Genomic DNA, 15812 nt, shown 5'->3' with positions numbered 1-15812 from the left:
GGGGGCTACCTACCCCAATAAAAAATAAAAAAAACATTGTTGGCTGCCTCCTCCTCCTCTATTGCTGCCTCCACCTATAACACCACATTCACCGCCTCCTCAACCTCCGACTCCATATCCACCTCCTTCTCTGAGTTGCAGGTTAATAATATGTAATTTTTAGTTATTTTATTTTAAGTTATTTCCCTATCCACATTTGTTTGCAGAGCAGTTGCCATGCTCTTAAACACATTTTACTGCCTTTTACATCCCTCTAGCCTTTTCAAGGACTATTTTAGAGCCATTTTAATGCAAAAAAGTGCCAATTTTAGTGCCCTAAATTGAAAAAATTCTTATTTTCAATTGTCGGGTGACATTTTATCATTTTTGGCGTATACAATCCCCTGCTGTGCCTGGGTGACAGGGGCCTAAATCTCTCAAAATCCTCTGTTCTATTGCTGGGTGACATGAACCCCCTTTTGCCGTGAATGAACCCCTGCTGTGCCTGGGTGACAGGGGCCTAAATCTCTCAAAATCCTCTGTTCTATTGCTGAGTGACATGAACCCCCTTTTGCCGTGAATGAACCCCTGCTGTGCCTGGGTGACAGGGGCCTAAATCTCTCAAAATCCTCTGTTGTATTGCTGGGTGACAAGAACCCCCTTTTGCCGTGAATGAACCCCTGCTGTGCCTGGGTGACAGGGCCCCAAATCTCTCAAAATCCTCTGTTGTATTGCTGGGTGACAAGAACCCCCTTTTGCCGTGAATGAACCCCTGCTCTGCATTGCTGACAGGGAACAAAATTTTGTGAAAACATCTGTTACTGATCGGAAGATGCGCGACTACAAGCACACGCTGATGATAGGATTCCCACCTGACAGCGGGGAAGCACAAGGCGAAGGCAGAGGAGGAGGAAGAGGTCGCCAACGCAGCTGGGGCACCACCAGCACCTGAGAAGGCAGGGTTAGCATGGCCCAAATGTGGAAAAGCTTTGTCAGCCTTGGAGGTGCTGACCTGTCCTGCGGCCAGTGTATAGTGTGAACGTGTGTTTAGCACGGCAGAGAGCATTATCACAGGCAGCAGCCAATGTGGACAAGCTTACGTTTATTAAAATGAACCAGGTATGGATCCCACAGGACTTGTCCGTACCTTGTGCAGAATAGACATTTATACCAGCCTCAACCATCCATTCTTGTACTCAAGTGCACTTATTCTTTGTTTTATTTTGTTATATGTCCCAATATTTTGGGGGATACCCCAATTTAAAAATAAAAAATAACACAAATCAGTGTTGGCTACCTATTCCTCCTTCACCGCCGCTTCCACCTACACCGCCACGTCAACCTACACCGCCACATCCACAGCCTCCTCAACCTCCTACTCCTAGATCCAGATTGCAAGGAACTAGTGAGCAATGAACCTTATTACTCAGGCCTTAAAAATTCACAGGTTGCCAGCCACTGGCAGGTGAGGATTGGGATGCAATCGCTGGTCCTTTAAGAGTCAGAGGGGGAATGCATGTGCGCCCTACGTGTGCATGGTGGAGGATGACTGGCAACAGGCTGCAGCCTAAAGGAGGAGACAAAGCAGGCCCGGTAGGCAGATCTCGCCGTGGAAGGTGGGTCTGGTCCACTGGTTGAGTGATATTAGTGTCCATTTAAAACTTGGCACGACCCCTTTAAGACAATCTTTTTATTGTTTTCAAACAGTAACACTTTAAATATTGTATTTTGTACTCGTTGCCCAATCGTCTCCCTGCCGTAAGAGTATTCATGTAATAAGGTGACTGTCAACATCTGCATAAATCTCTTTATTGAGTCCAAGTCTTAAAACATCACGAGGAAAAAAAAATATAAATGTGAAATCCAGCGATGATAAATAATCTCAAGACTCCACTTATCTGGAAAGTGTTGGAAAAATAGATGTAAAGTTGCCCGTCCCCTCTTTTATCTATTCACTCCAAAACAAGTGTGTGAGCGTCGAGTTTATCGGATAGATGGCACTGTGCAGCAGATTTCCCATGTTACTATGAATTACAGCTGTTTATCTTACAGCTTTCTTTAAGATTAATTAAATGCAAATGCAACTCTGCGAATCATGGGAATACCTGCCAGACCTCTCATTAATACCTTCACTTAAAAACCTCTGTGCCAGGGAGTCATTAATTCGAGAAAAAAAATACCAAAAAAATTATGACAACGGCCTCTTCGGCTGCAAAACAATTCATGGATGGCTGCCCCGTTTAGCCTAGTCACACTCTGATCCTCCTTTTAGACCCTGTGGCCCTTTGAGGACACAATAAGGCTCCGACGATAACCTGGCAGCATAGGTAGAAATCCAGCCAAGTGTGAATGTTTGAAGCAGTAGCTTTGGCTGCCATCGAGTCGGCGAAAAAAAAAGAAAGAATTCAGGCACCATGTCATCCAGTACAAAGGATAAAAAGAGATTTATCCGGAAATTCGATGTGGCACCACATATGGTATACATGAGCGCCGTTATACAACAGGCCACAGATTTTTTTTTTTCTCTTCTTCAGTTCTCTCCGGCATGTGAAGCTTGAAGACATGTGCAAGCATCCTAACGTTTCGAGGAATGTGTGCCTGATAGGAGCCGGGGCGAGAAGGATGATGGTGGTAGTAGCGGTGGCTCCGGAGCTGCCACATGTTTGTGGCAGATGGCTTTGTGTCAGCGATGACAAGAAGCCAGGCTCGGCTTCCTCTGCAGAGTCTGTGTTTTGTTTTTTTTTCTTCTCCTTTCCCTCTGATCAGGTAAATATGGGCACACTTTGGAAAGTTTCGACAAATTCTGCCTTAGGCGGCAAGTTTGTGACTTAGCCCCATCTGTCACAGATCTTTCCTGGGTTCTGCTGTAAGGAGAGACCTGAATTCACCGTTCAGAGATGCCCAGGAATACGGAGCCGTCTCACCCTGCGGAAGGAAAGAGAGAGAGAGAAAAAAGTATATTAACTGTTCGGTGACAGGCGGGGGGGAGGTTTTTCATCCTGAAAAATGAGCAATTTCTAAACATGACCATATTGCATTAGTGCGTATTTACATTCTCCGGCTATAAATAATACATTGTTGTTTCGCTGGAGTCATGAATAACATTTATATACTGTGTATACATATATAAAACAAGGAGATCTGAGTGTATAATATCTGACATCAATGGGACATGCTAGGAGTTGGATTATCATCTGTCAGAGATAGGTATATACAGTAGGTACATATAGGAAATTTCCTATTTGGCTCTCTTTTCTCGGCTTTATACTTCTGGTCTCAATATTCCAAGTTAAGTAGCATTTTTGCGCTGGAAACAAGTGCCGGATTATCAGTTTTCTGGATGTTTGTAGTTTGATTGTGGAGTATACAGATTACATACATTATATTACAAAGTATCCCCTGTGGTTTCACATAGGACTTCATGTAAAATGTACTGAGAGTTATAACTATGAAGGGATAGATAGGAGATAGATAGATAGATACAGAAGGGTACCAACAACTGTGTCCATGTGTTGGTGTATTTATCTAGATAGGGGGGCGAACCAAAGAATCATGGGTCCCTTAGCTAAATTTGCAATGGGGTCTAACTCAACCAGGTCCATTTTTAGCAGAGAGATCAAAAAAGCTTATGATTAGATTCCCTAATGCACATGTGCAAGCATAATGCACACAGTGATGTAATTATAGTGGGACAATGCAGACGGTGATGTAGTAATAGAGCAAAAATGCAGACAGAGATGGTGTATTTTATGGATAAATGTTCTCAATGAGGTTACAGTACAGGGATAATAAACACAGTGATGTCACAGTACAGAGATAATAAACACAGTGATGTCACAGTACAGGGATAATAAACACAGTGATGTCACAGTACAGGGATAATAAACACAGTGATGTCACAGTACAGAGATAATAAACACAGTGATGTCACAGTACAGGGATAATAAACACAGTGATGTCACAGTACAGGGATAATAAACACAGTGATGTCACAGGACAGGGATAATAAACACAGTGATGTCACAGTACAGGGATAATAAACACAGCGATGTCACAGTACAGAGATAATAAACACAGTGATATCACAGTACAGGGATAATAAACACAGTGATGTCACAGTACAGGGATAATAAACACAGTGATGTCACAGTACAGAGATAATAAACACAGTGATGTCACAGTACAGGGATAATAAACACAGTGATGTCACAGTACAGGGATAATAAACACAGTGATGTCACAGTACAGGGATAATAAACACAGTGATGTCACAGTACAGGGATAATAAACACAGCGATGTCACAGTACAGAGATAATAAACACAGTGATATCACAGTACAGGGATAATAAACACAGTGATGTCACAGTACAGGGATAGTAAACACAGTGATGTCACAGTACAGGGATAATAAACACAGCGATGTCACAGTACAGAGATAATAAACACAGTGTTGTCACAGTACAGAGATAATAAACACAGCGATGTCACAGTACAGAGATAATAAACACAGTGATGTCACAGTACAGGGATAATAAACATAGTGATGTCACAGTACAGAGATAATAAACACAGTGATGTCACAGTACAGAGATAATAAACACAGTGATATCACAGTACAGGGATAATAAACACAGTGATGTCACAGTACAGGGATAGTAAACACAGTGATGTCACAGTACAGGGATAATAAACACAGCGATGTCACAGTACAGAGATAATAAACACAGCGATGTCACAGTACAGGGATAATAAACACAATGATGTCACAGTACAGGGATAATAAACACAGTGATGTCACAGTACAGGGATAATAAACACAGTGATTTCACAGTACAGAGATAATAAACAAAGTGATGTCACAATACAGGGATAATAAACACAATGATGTCACAGTACAGAGATAATAAACACAGTGATGTCACAATACAGGGATAATAAATACAGTGATGTCACAGTACAAGGATAATAAACACAGTGATGTCACAGTACAGGGAAATTAAACACAGTGATGTCACAGTACAGGGATAATAAACACAGTGATGTCACAGTACAGGATAATAAACACAGTGATGTCACAGTACAGGGATAATACACACAGTGATGTCACAGTACAGGATAATAAACACAGTGATGTCACAGTACAGGGATAATAAACACAGTGATGTCACAGTACAGGATAATACACACAGTGATGTCACAGTACAGAGATAATGAACACAGTGATGTCACTGTACTGAGATAAACACAGTGATGTCACAGTACAGGGATAATAAACACAGTGATGTCACAGTACAGGGATAATAAACACAGTGATGTCACAGTACAGGGATAATAAACACAATGATGTCACAGTACAGGGATAATAAACACAATGATGTCACAGTACAGAGATAATAAACACAGTGATGTCACAATACACAGATAATAAACACAGTGACGTTAAAGTACAGGGATAATAAACACAGTGATGTCACAGTACAGAGATAATAAACACAGTGATGTCACAGTACAGGGATAATAAACACAATGATGTCACAGTACAGGGATAATAAACACAGTGATGTCACAGTACAGGCATAATAAACACAGTGATGTCACTGTACATGGATAATAAACACAGTGATGTCACTGTACAGGGATAAACACAGTGATGTCACAGTACAGGGATAATAAACACAGTGATGTCACAGTACAGAGATAATAAACACAGTGATGTCACAGTACAGGGATAATAAACACAATGATGTCACAGTACAGGGATAATAAACACAGTGATGTCACAGTACAGGGATAATAAACACAGTGATGTCACAGTACAGGGATAATAAACACAGTGATGTCACTGTACAGGGATAAACACAGTGATGTCACAGTACAGGGATAATAAACACAGTGATGTAACAGTACAGGGATAATAAACACAGTGATGTCACAGTACAGGGATAATAAACACAGTGATGTCACAGTACAGGGATAATAAACACAGTGATGTCCCAGTACAGAGATAATAAACACAGTGATGTCACAATACACGGATAATAAACAGTGACGTTAAAGTACAGGGATAATAAACACAGTGATGTCCCAGTACAGAGATAATAAACACAGTGATGTCACAATACACGGATAATAAACAGTGACGTTAAAGTACAGGGATAATACACACAGTGATGTCACAGTACAAAGATGATAAACACAGTGATGTCACAGTACAAAAATGCTAAACACAATGATGTCACAGTACAGGATAATAAACACAGTGATGTCACAGTACAGGGATAATAAACATAGTGATGTCACAGTACAAAGATGATAAACACATTGATGTCACATTACAGAAATAATAAACACAGTGATGTCCCAGTACAGGGATAATAAACACAGTGATGTCACAGTACAGAAATAATAAACACAGTGATGTCACAGTACAAAAATGTTAAACACAGTGATGTCACAGTACAGAGATAATAAACACAGTGATGTCAAAGTACAGGATAATAAACACAGTGATGTCACAGTACAGGATAATAAACACAGTGATGTCACAGTACAGGGATAATAAACACAATGATGTCACAGTACAAAGATGATAAACACAGTGATGTCACAGTACAGGGATAATAAACACAGTGATGTCACAGTACAAAGATGATAAACACAGTGATGTCACAGTACAGGGATAATAAACACAGTGATGTCACAGTACAGGATAATAAACACAGTGATGTCACAGTACAGAGATAATAAACACAATGATGTCACAGTACAAAGATGATAAACACAGTGATGTCACAGTATAGGAATAATGAATCCAGTGATGTCACAGTACAGGGATAATAAACACAGTGATGTCACAGTACAAAGATGATAAACACAGTGATGTCACAGTACAGGGATAATAAACACAGTGATGTCACAGTACAGGATAATAAACACAGTGATGTCACAGTACAGGATAATAAACACAGTGATGTCACAGTACAGGGATAATAAACACAATGATGTCACAGTACAAAGATGATAAACACAGTGATGTCACAGTATAGGAATAATGAATCCAGTGATGTCACAGTACAGGGATAATAAACACAGTGATGTCACAGTACAAAGATGATAAACACAGTGATGTCACAGTACAGGGATAATAAACACAGTGATGTCACAGTACAGGATAATAAACACAGTGATGTCACAGTACAGGGATAATAAACACAGTGATGTCACAGTACAGGATAATAAACACAGTGATGTCACAGTACAGGATAATAAACACAGTGATGTCACAGTACAGGGATAATAAACACAATGATGTCACAGTACAAAGATGATAAACACAGTGATGTCACAGTATAGGAATAATGAATCCAGTGATGTCACAGTACAGGGATAATAAACACAGTGATGTCACAGTACAAAGATGATAAACACTGTGATGTCACAGTACAGGATAATAAACACAATGATGTCACAGTACAGGGATAATACACACAGTGATGTCACAGTACAGGATAATAAACACAGTGATGTCACAGTACAGGGATAATAAACACAATGATGTCACAGTACAAAGATGATAAACACAGTGATGTCACAGTATAGGAATAATGAATCCAGTGATGTCACAGTACAGGGATAATAAACACAGTGATGTCACAGTACAGGGATAATAAACACAGTGATGTCACAGTACAGGGATAATAAACACAGTGATGTCACAGTACAGGATAATACACACAGTGATGTCACAGTACAGAGATAATGAACACAGTGATGTCACTGTACTGAGATAAACACAGTGATGTCACAGTACAGGGATAATAAACACAGTGATGTCACAGTACAGGGATAATAAACACAGTGATGTCACAGTACAGGGATAATAAACACAATGATGTCACAGTACAGGGATAATAAACACAATGATGTCACAGTACAGAGATAATAAACACAGTGATGTCACAATACACAGATAATAAACACAGTGACGTTAAAGTACAGGGATAATAAACACAGTGATGTCACAGTACAGAGATAATAAACACAGTGATGTCACAGTACAGGGATAATAAACACAATGATGTCACAGTACAGGGATAATAAACACAGTGATGTCACAGTACAGGCATAATAAACACAGTGATGTCACTGTACATGGATAATAAACACAGTGATGTCACTGTACAGGGATAAACACAGTGATGTCACAGTACAGGGATAATAAACACAGTGATGTCACAGTACAGAGATAATAAACACAGTGATGTCACAGTACAGGGATAATAAACACAATGATGTCACAGTACAGGGATAATAAACACAGTGATGTCACAGTACAGGGATAATAAACACAGTGATGTCACAGTACAGGGATAATAAACACAGTGATGTCACTGTACAGGGATAAACACAGTGATGTCACAGTACAGGGATAATAAACACAGTGATGTAACAGTACAGGGATAATAAACACAGTGATGTCACAGTACAGGGATAATAAACACAGTGATGTCACAGTACAGGGATAATAAACACAGTGATGTCCCAGTACAGAGATAATAAACACAGTGATGTCACAATACACGGATAATAAACAGTGACGTTAAAGTACAGGGATAATAAACACAGTGATGTCCCAGTACAGAGATAATAAACACAGTGATGTCACAATACACGGATAATAAACAGTGACGTTAAAGTACAGGGATAATACACACAGTGATGTCACAGTACAAAGATGATAAACACAGTGATGTCACAGTACAAAAATGCTAAACACAATGATGTCACAGTACAGGATAATAAACACAGTGATGTCACAGTACAGGGATAATAAACATAATGATGTCACAGTACAAAGATGATAAACACATTGATGTCACATTACAGAAATAATAAACACAGTGATGTCCCAGTACAGGGATAATAAACACAGTGATGTCACAGTACAGAAATAATAAACACAGTGATGTCACAGTACAAAAATGTTAAACACAGTGATGTCACAGTACAGAGATAATAAACACAGTGATGTCAAAGTACAGGATAATAAACACAGTGATGTCACAGTACAGGATAATAAACACAGTGATGTCACAGTACAGGGATAATAAACACAATGATGTCACAGTACAAAGATGATAAACACAGTGATGTCACAGTACAGGGATAATAAACACAGTGATGTCACAGTACAAAGATGATAAACACAGTGATGTCACAGTACAGGGATAATAAACACAGTGATGTCACAGTACAGGATAATAAACACAGTGATGTCACAGTACAGAGATAATAAACACAATGATGTCACAGTACAAAGATGATAAACACAGTGATGTCACAGTATAGGAATAATGAATCCAGTGATGTCACAGTACAGGGATAATAAACACAGTGATGTCACAGTACAAAGATGATAAACACAGTGATGTCACAGTACAGGGATAATAAACACAGTGATGTCACAGTACAGGATAATAAACACAGTGATGTCACAGTACAGGATAATAAACACAGTGATGTCACAGTACAGAGATAATAAACACAATGATGTCACAGTACAAAGATGATAAACACAGTGATGTCACAGTACAGGGATAATAAACACAGTGATGTCACAGTACAGGATAATAAACACAGTGATGTCACAGTACAGGATAATAAACACAGTGATGTCACAGTACAGGGATAATAAACACAATGATGTCACAGTACAAAGATGATAAACACAGTGATGTCACAGTATAGGAATAATGAATCCAGTGATGTCACAGTACAGGGATAATAAACACAGTGATGTCACAGTACAAAGATGATAAACACTGTGATGTCACAGTACAGGATAATAAACACAATGATGTCACAGTACAGGGATAATACACACAGTGATGTCACAGTACAGGATAATAAACACAGTGATGTCACAGTACAGGGATAATAAACACAATGATGTCACAGTACAAAGATGATAAACACAGTGATGTCACAGTATAGGAATAATGAATCCAGTGATGTCACAGTACAGGGATAATAAACACAGTGATGTCACAGTACAGGGATAATAAACACAATGATGTCACAGTACAAAGATGATAAACACAGTGATGTCACAGTATAGGAATAATGAATCCAGTGATGTCACAGTACAGGGATAATAAACACAGTGATGTCACAGTACAGGGATAATAAACACAATGATGTCACAGTACAAAGATGATAAACACAGTGATGTCACAGTATAGGAATAATGAATCCAGTGATGTCACAGTACAGAAATAATAAACACAGTGATGTCCCAGTACAGGGATAATAAACACAGTGATGTCACAGTACAGAAATAATAAACACAGTGATGTCACAGTACAAAAATGTTAAACACAGTGATGTCACAGTACAGAGATAATAAACACAGTGATGTCAAAGTACAGGATAATAAACACAGTGATGTCACAGTACAGGGATAATAAACACAATGATGTCACAGTACAAAGATGATAAACACAGTGATGTCACAGTACAGGGATAATAAACACAGTGATGTCACAGTACAAAGATGATAAACACAGTGATGTCACAGTACAGGGATAATAAACACAGTGATGTCACAGTACAGGATAATAAACACAGTGATGTCACAGTACAGAGATAATAAACACAATGATGTCACAGTACAAAGATGATAAACACAGTGATGTCACAGTATAGGAATAATGAATCCAGTGATGTCACAGTACAGGGATAATAAACACAGTGATGTCACAGTACAAAGATGATAAACACAGTGATGTCACAGTACAGGGATAATAAACACAGTGATGTCACAGTACAGGATAATAAACACAGTGATGTCACAGTACAGGGATAATAAACACAGTGATGTCACAGTATAGGAATAATGAATCCAGTGATGTCACAGTACAGGGATAATAAACACAGTGATGTCACAGTACAAAGATGATAAACACTGTGATGTCACAGTACAGGATAATAAACACAATGATGTCACAGTACAGGGATAATACACACAGTGATGTCACAGTACAGGATAATAAACACAGTGATGTCACAGTACAGGGATAATAAACACAATGATGTCACAGTACAAAGATGATAAACACAGTGATGTCACAGTATAGGAATAATGAATCCAGTGATGTCACAGTACAGGATAATAAACACAGTGATGTCACAGTACAGGGATAATAAACACAATGATGTCACAGTACAAAGATGATAAACACAGTGATGTCACAGTATAGGAATAATGAATCCAGTGATGTCACAGTACAGGGATAATAAACACAGTGATGTCACAGTACAGGGATAATAAACACAATGATGTCACAGTACAAAGATGATAAACACAGTGATGTCACAGTATAGGAATAATGAATCCAGTGATGTCACAGTACAGGGATAATAAACACAGTGATGTCACAGTACAGGGATAATAAACACAGTGATGTCACAGTACAGGATAATAAACACAGTGATGTCACAGTACAGGGATAATAAACACAGTGATGTCACAGTACAGGGATAATAAACACAGTGATGTCACAGTACAGAGATAATAAACACAGTGATGTCACAGTACAGGATAATAAACACAGTGATGTCACAGTATAGGAATAATGAATCCAGTGATGTCACAGTACAGGGATAATAAACACAGTGATGTCACAGTACAAAGATGATAAATACAGTGATGTCACAGTACAGGGGTAATAAACACAGTGATGTCCCAGTACAAAGTTGATAAACACTGTGATGTCACAGTACAGGATAATAAACACAATGATGTCACAGTATAGGAATAATGAATCCAGTGATGTCACAGTACACAAATAGCCAGTGATGTTACAACACATCATTATACAAACAGTGATGTAGGTGTAATGCACACAGTGATTAGACTAGATAGATATAATACTGCAATACAGAGCCTTAATATAGTAAGATCACCACATAGTTTCCAATATACAGCATCCATATGATATTGCTAGAGCTCACATAATACTGCAATATACAGCACAAATAATACCACAGGATGGTTCCTAAATAATACGCAGTATCCAAATAATATTCCCCCTTAAAGATCCGACACAACAATTCAATTCCAGAAGATTACCACCATACAATGATAAATATGTCCCAAGTGGTCTTAGTTTGATCCTCAGTTTACCATCCTCAGGGGCAATTGCCTATTTTTCTTCCTATAATATCGTCGGCCCCTGATTACACAGATCTTTCCAACACTGGGTAAGAAGATGAATAATTCCATGGTGGATACAACAAACAGCCCTCCCTTCTAATGGGGATGTTACCTGGATCGGTAATGAAAGAAAACATAAAGAAGAGGAAACCGACTGAAATGAGTAACAACAAAGAAACAGACTAAAAAGTCTCAGATGGCGACAGGAAGGAGATGAGCAGTGAAGGTAAATATTAAAGTAAAGACAGGAGACGGAGCCAGATCCTAGTTCACAAGCCCTCCGCTACTGTATGTGAAAGCTGTTCTTCATTAAGTGACAATGGTCTGGTCTTCAGAGCGATTGGGAAGCATCATTAGGACTTGGTGCGGTTTTGCTGCACATCAATGAGAATCAGCCTCGGCTGGTGGCGGAGACGACTCCGATATGTTTGTGCCTTCAGGCTGGAGACATTATTTGTACATGGATACGAGACTATATGATAAGTGGCTCATCATATAACAATGCAAACATGGCCTAATTAGCTTGAGGAGTCCTTATTTCCAGACATAGACAAGGCAAAATCTACGATTCCTCTGTTGCTGCTTTACTTAAGCTACAGCTGTCTGATCTACATGTAAAAGTTTCAGGATCAAGGCAATGATGAAGAAAAAAAAAGAAAAAACAAAAAAAACAGGCAACATACGGTACATAAAATCTTAAGACTTGCTGGAAGTTTTCCCACCTGTAGAAAGCTTCACTATACTGGAGGACCATGGACAGGTCTAAACCTAGGAGAAACCCAGGCCATACGTACAGGGAGTGCAGAATTATTAGGCAAGTTGTATTTTTGAGGATTAATTTTATTATTGAACAACAACCATGTTCTCAATGAACCCAAAAATCTCATTAATATCAAAGCTGAATATTTCTGGAAGTAGTTTTTAGTTTGTTTTTAGTTTTAGCTATTTTAGGGGGATATCTGTGTGTGCAGGTGACTATTACTGTGCATAATTATTAGGCAACTTAACAAAAAACAAATATATACCCATTTCAATTATTTCTTTTTACCAGTGAAACCAATATAACATCTCAACATTCACAAATATACATTTCTGACATTCAAAAACAAAACAAAAACAAATCAGTGACCAATATAGCCACCTTTCTTTGCAAGGACACTCAAAAGCCTGCCATCCATGGATTCTGTCAGTGTTTTGATCTGTTCACCATCAACATTGCGTGCAGCAGCAACCACAGCCTCCCAGACACTGTTCAGAGAGGTGTACTGTTTTCCCTCCTTGTAAATCTCACATTTGATGATGGACCACAGGTTCTCAATGGGGTTCAGATCAGGTGAACAAGGAGGCCATGTCATTAGATTTTCTTCTTTTATACCCTTTCTTGCCAGCCACGCTGTGGAGTACTTGGACACGTGTGATGGAGCATTGTCCTGCATGAAAATCATGTTTTTCTTGAAGGATGCAGACTTCTTCCTGTACCACTGCTTGAAGAAGGTGTCTTCCAGAAACTGGCAGTAGGACTGGGAGTTGAGCTTGACTCCATCCTCAACCCGAAAAGGCCCCACAAGCTCATCTTTGATGATACCAGCCCAAACCAGTACTCCACCTCCACCTTGCTGGCGTCTGAGTCGGACTGGGGCTCTCTGCCCTTTACCAATCCAGCCACGGGCCCATCCATCTGGCCCATCAAGACTCACTCTCATTTCATCAGTCCATAAAACCTTAGAAAAATCAGTCTTGAGATATTTCTTGGCCCAGTCTTGACGTTTCAGCTTGTGTGTCTTGTTCAGTGGTGGTCATCTTTCAGCCTTTCTTACCTTGGCCATGTCTCTGAGTATTGCACACCTTGTGCTTTTGGGCACTCCAGTGATGTTGCAGCTCTGAAATATGGCCAAACTGGTGGCAAGTGGCATCTTGGCACCTGCACGCTTGACTTTTCTCAGTTCATGGGCAGTTATTTTGCGCCTTGGTTTTTCCACACGCTTCTTGCAACCCTGTTGACTATTTTGAATGAAACGCTTGATTGTTCGATGATCACGCTTCAGAAGCTTTGCAATTTTAAGAGTGCTGCATCCCTCTGCAAGATATCTCACTATTTTTTGACTTTTCTGAGCCTGTCAAGTCCTTCTTTTGACCCATTTTGCCAAAGGAAAGGAAGTTGCCTAATAATTATGCACACCTAATATAGGGTGTTGATGTCATTAGACCACACCCCTTCTCATTACAGAGATGCACATCACCTAATATGCTTAATTGGTAGTAGGCTTTCGAGCCTATACAGCTTGGAGTAAGACAACATGCATAAAGAGGATGATGTGGTCAAAATACTCATTTGCCTAATAATTCTGTACAGGGTGTATGTCCTATAAGGGACATGATGGAGGATGGTGCATCACTAGCGACCCTCTTCTTTGAGCTAGAATGGAGAACTGCTATGTAGAGGTGGACCGGACATATCAATGCAAAACATGGTTGGCCATTAATTTAAATGGCCACTATGTAATACTATATTTTTCCAGCAGTCAACAGACCCGGCGGAGTTGAAGCAGACAGACTGCCCCCGTCTTTGTGAGATAACCCCTTTAAAAGCCCCTCTAGTTTCTGTGCTGTTGATACAACATATTGTTTTCCTGTTTGAAAAAAAGGCTGCTTGTACGGCGTGCTTAGGATAGGTCATCCATTTGTAATCAGTGTGAAACCCTCCAGAAGAATGATAGCTAAGTGGCGCTGCAGCCCCTTCATTGTAGAACATTACATAGTGAAACCCATGTGGTCATCACTACGTGGAAGACGCTCCTCAATCATGAAAAAACCTGCAAGCCGTATGTGGCTTCCAATCCACACCGTGTCAACCCTGGTGATATATTACTGCAGATAAGCCCATTGCTTAAGTCAGTGGGTCTAAACGTTATTCAGTCCAAACCAACTACAGACCCCCCCTCATCCACTGAAGACCCCACCATTTTGTGAAACAATGTCTCTCCTTTGACGTTAGCGGATGAACGCAGCCTAGACACTGTCTGCCAACTACCATGCCTCACTGATGTATCTCCTTGGCCATTTTTCTTTGGCACCACATCTCTTCTCAAACAATATGGGAGAGACGAGGCACTGGTAAAACATGTAGAGATGCATTGCCTCCACCTCTGCTTAGAACCAGTCTATGGATCCCCAGAGATCCTACTTCATTCTCCCAGGGTCTTACAGTATCTGGGAACCACTGGTATCAACCAACAAGATTTTAAAAAGGGTCGTCCAAGATGAGAATAAAGGTCAGCTTGTTGATCTGTCCATGGGCTGAGTTCGGAACTGGACTTTGTTGCATATACGGTACTTGAATTGAGATGAGCTCAATGGTAAGATCTCTACCAATCTTCTGGATGGACACTACAGTCCTCACTCAAGAGCGACTGGTTGGGAAGCGTTCGGTACATTTCACAGTAAGAAACCGGCCATAGGTCACTTGCGATTACAGCACAAGGTAGATTAAGACTCTTTTTCTTTCTTGGTCATACAACTAGTATAACCATTCACCAAGGTATGTTTGAAGTGCTTTACCCCTCACTAATCTAGCGCTATCACCAATTTTGAGGGGGTAAAAACTGCTAATAGGATCCC

General features: G+C 39.8%; 1 protein-coding gene across 2 annotated transcripts in view; it reads right to left on the bottom strand.

The window, feature by feature from the left end:
- Window positions 1-2714: 2714 nt before the first annotated feature.
- The window catches only part of GTDC1 (glycosyltransferase like domain containing 1), a 185783-nt gene continuing 172685 nt past the window's right edge, over window positions 2715-15812 (bottom strand). For both annotated transcript variants that reach the window (XM_040440664.1, XM_040440662.1), the window contains exon 10: window positions 2715-2904. In XM_040440664.1, coding sequence (XP_040296598.1) covers window positions 2821-2904 — 84 coding nt within the window. In that variant the 3' untranslated portion in view covers window positions 2715-2820. The remainder of the gene's footprint in view (window positions 2905-15812) is intronic.

This window comes from Bufo bufo, chromosome 7, assembly GCF_905171765.1.
Source record: "Bufo bufo chromosome 7, aBufBuf1.1, whole genome shotgun sequence".
Taxonomy (NCBI): Eukaryota; Metazoa; Chordata; class Amphibia; order Anura; family Bufonidae; genus Bufo; species Bufo bufo.
The sequence above is the reverse complement of the archived record's forward strand: the minus strand, read 5'-3'. Positions and strand labels throughout refer to the sequence as shown.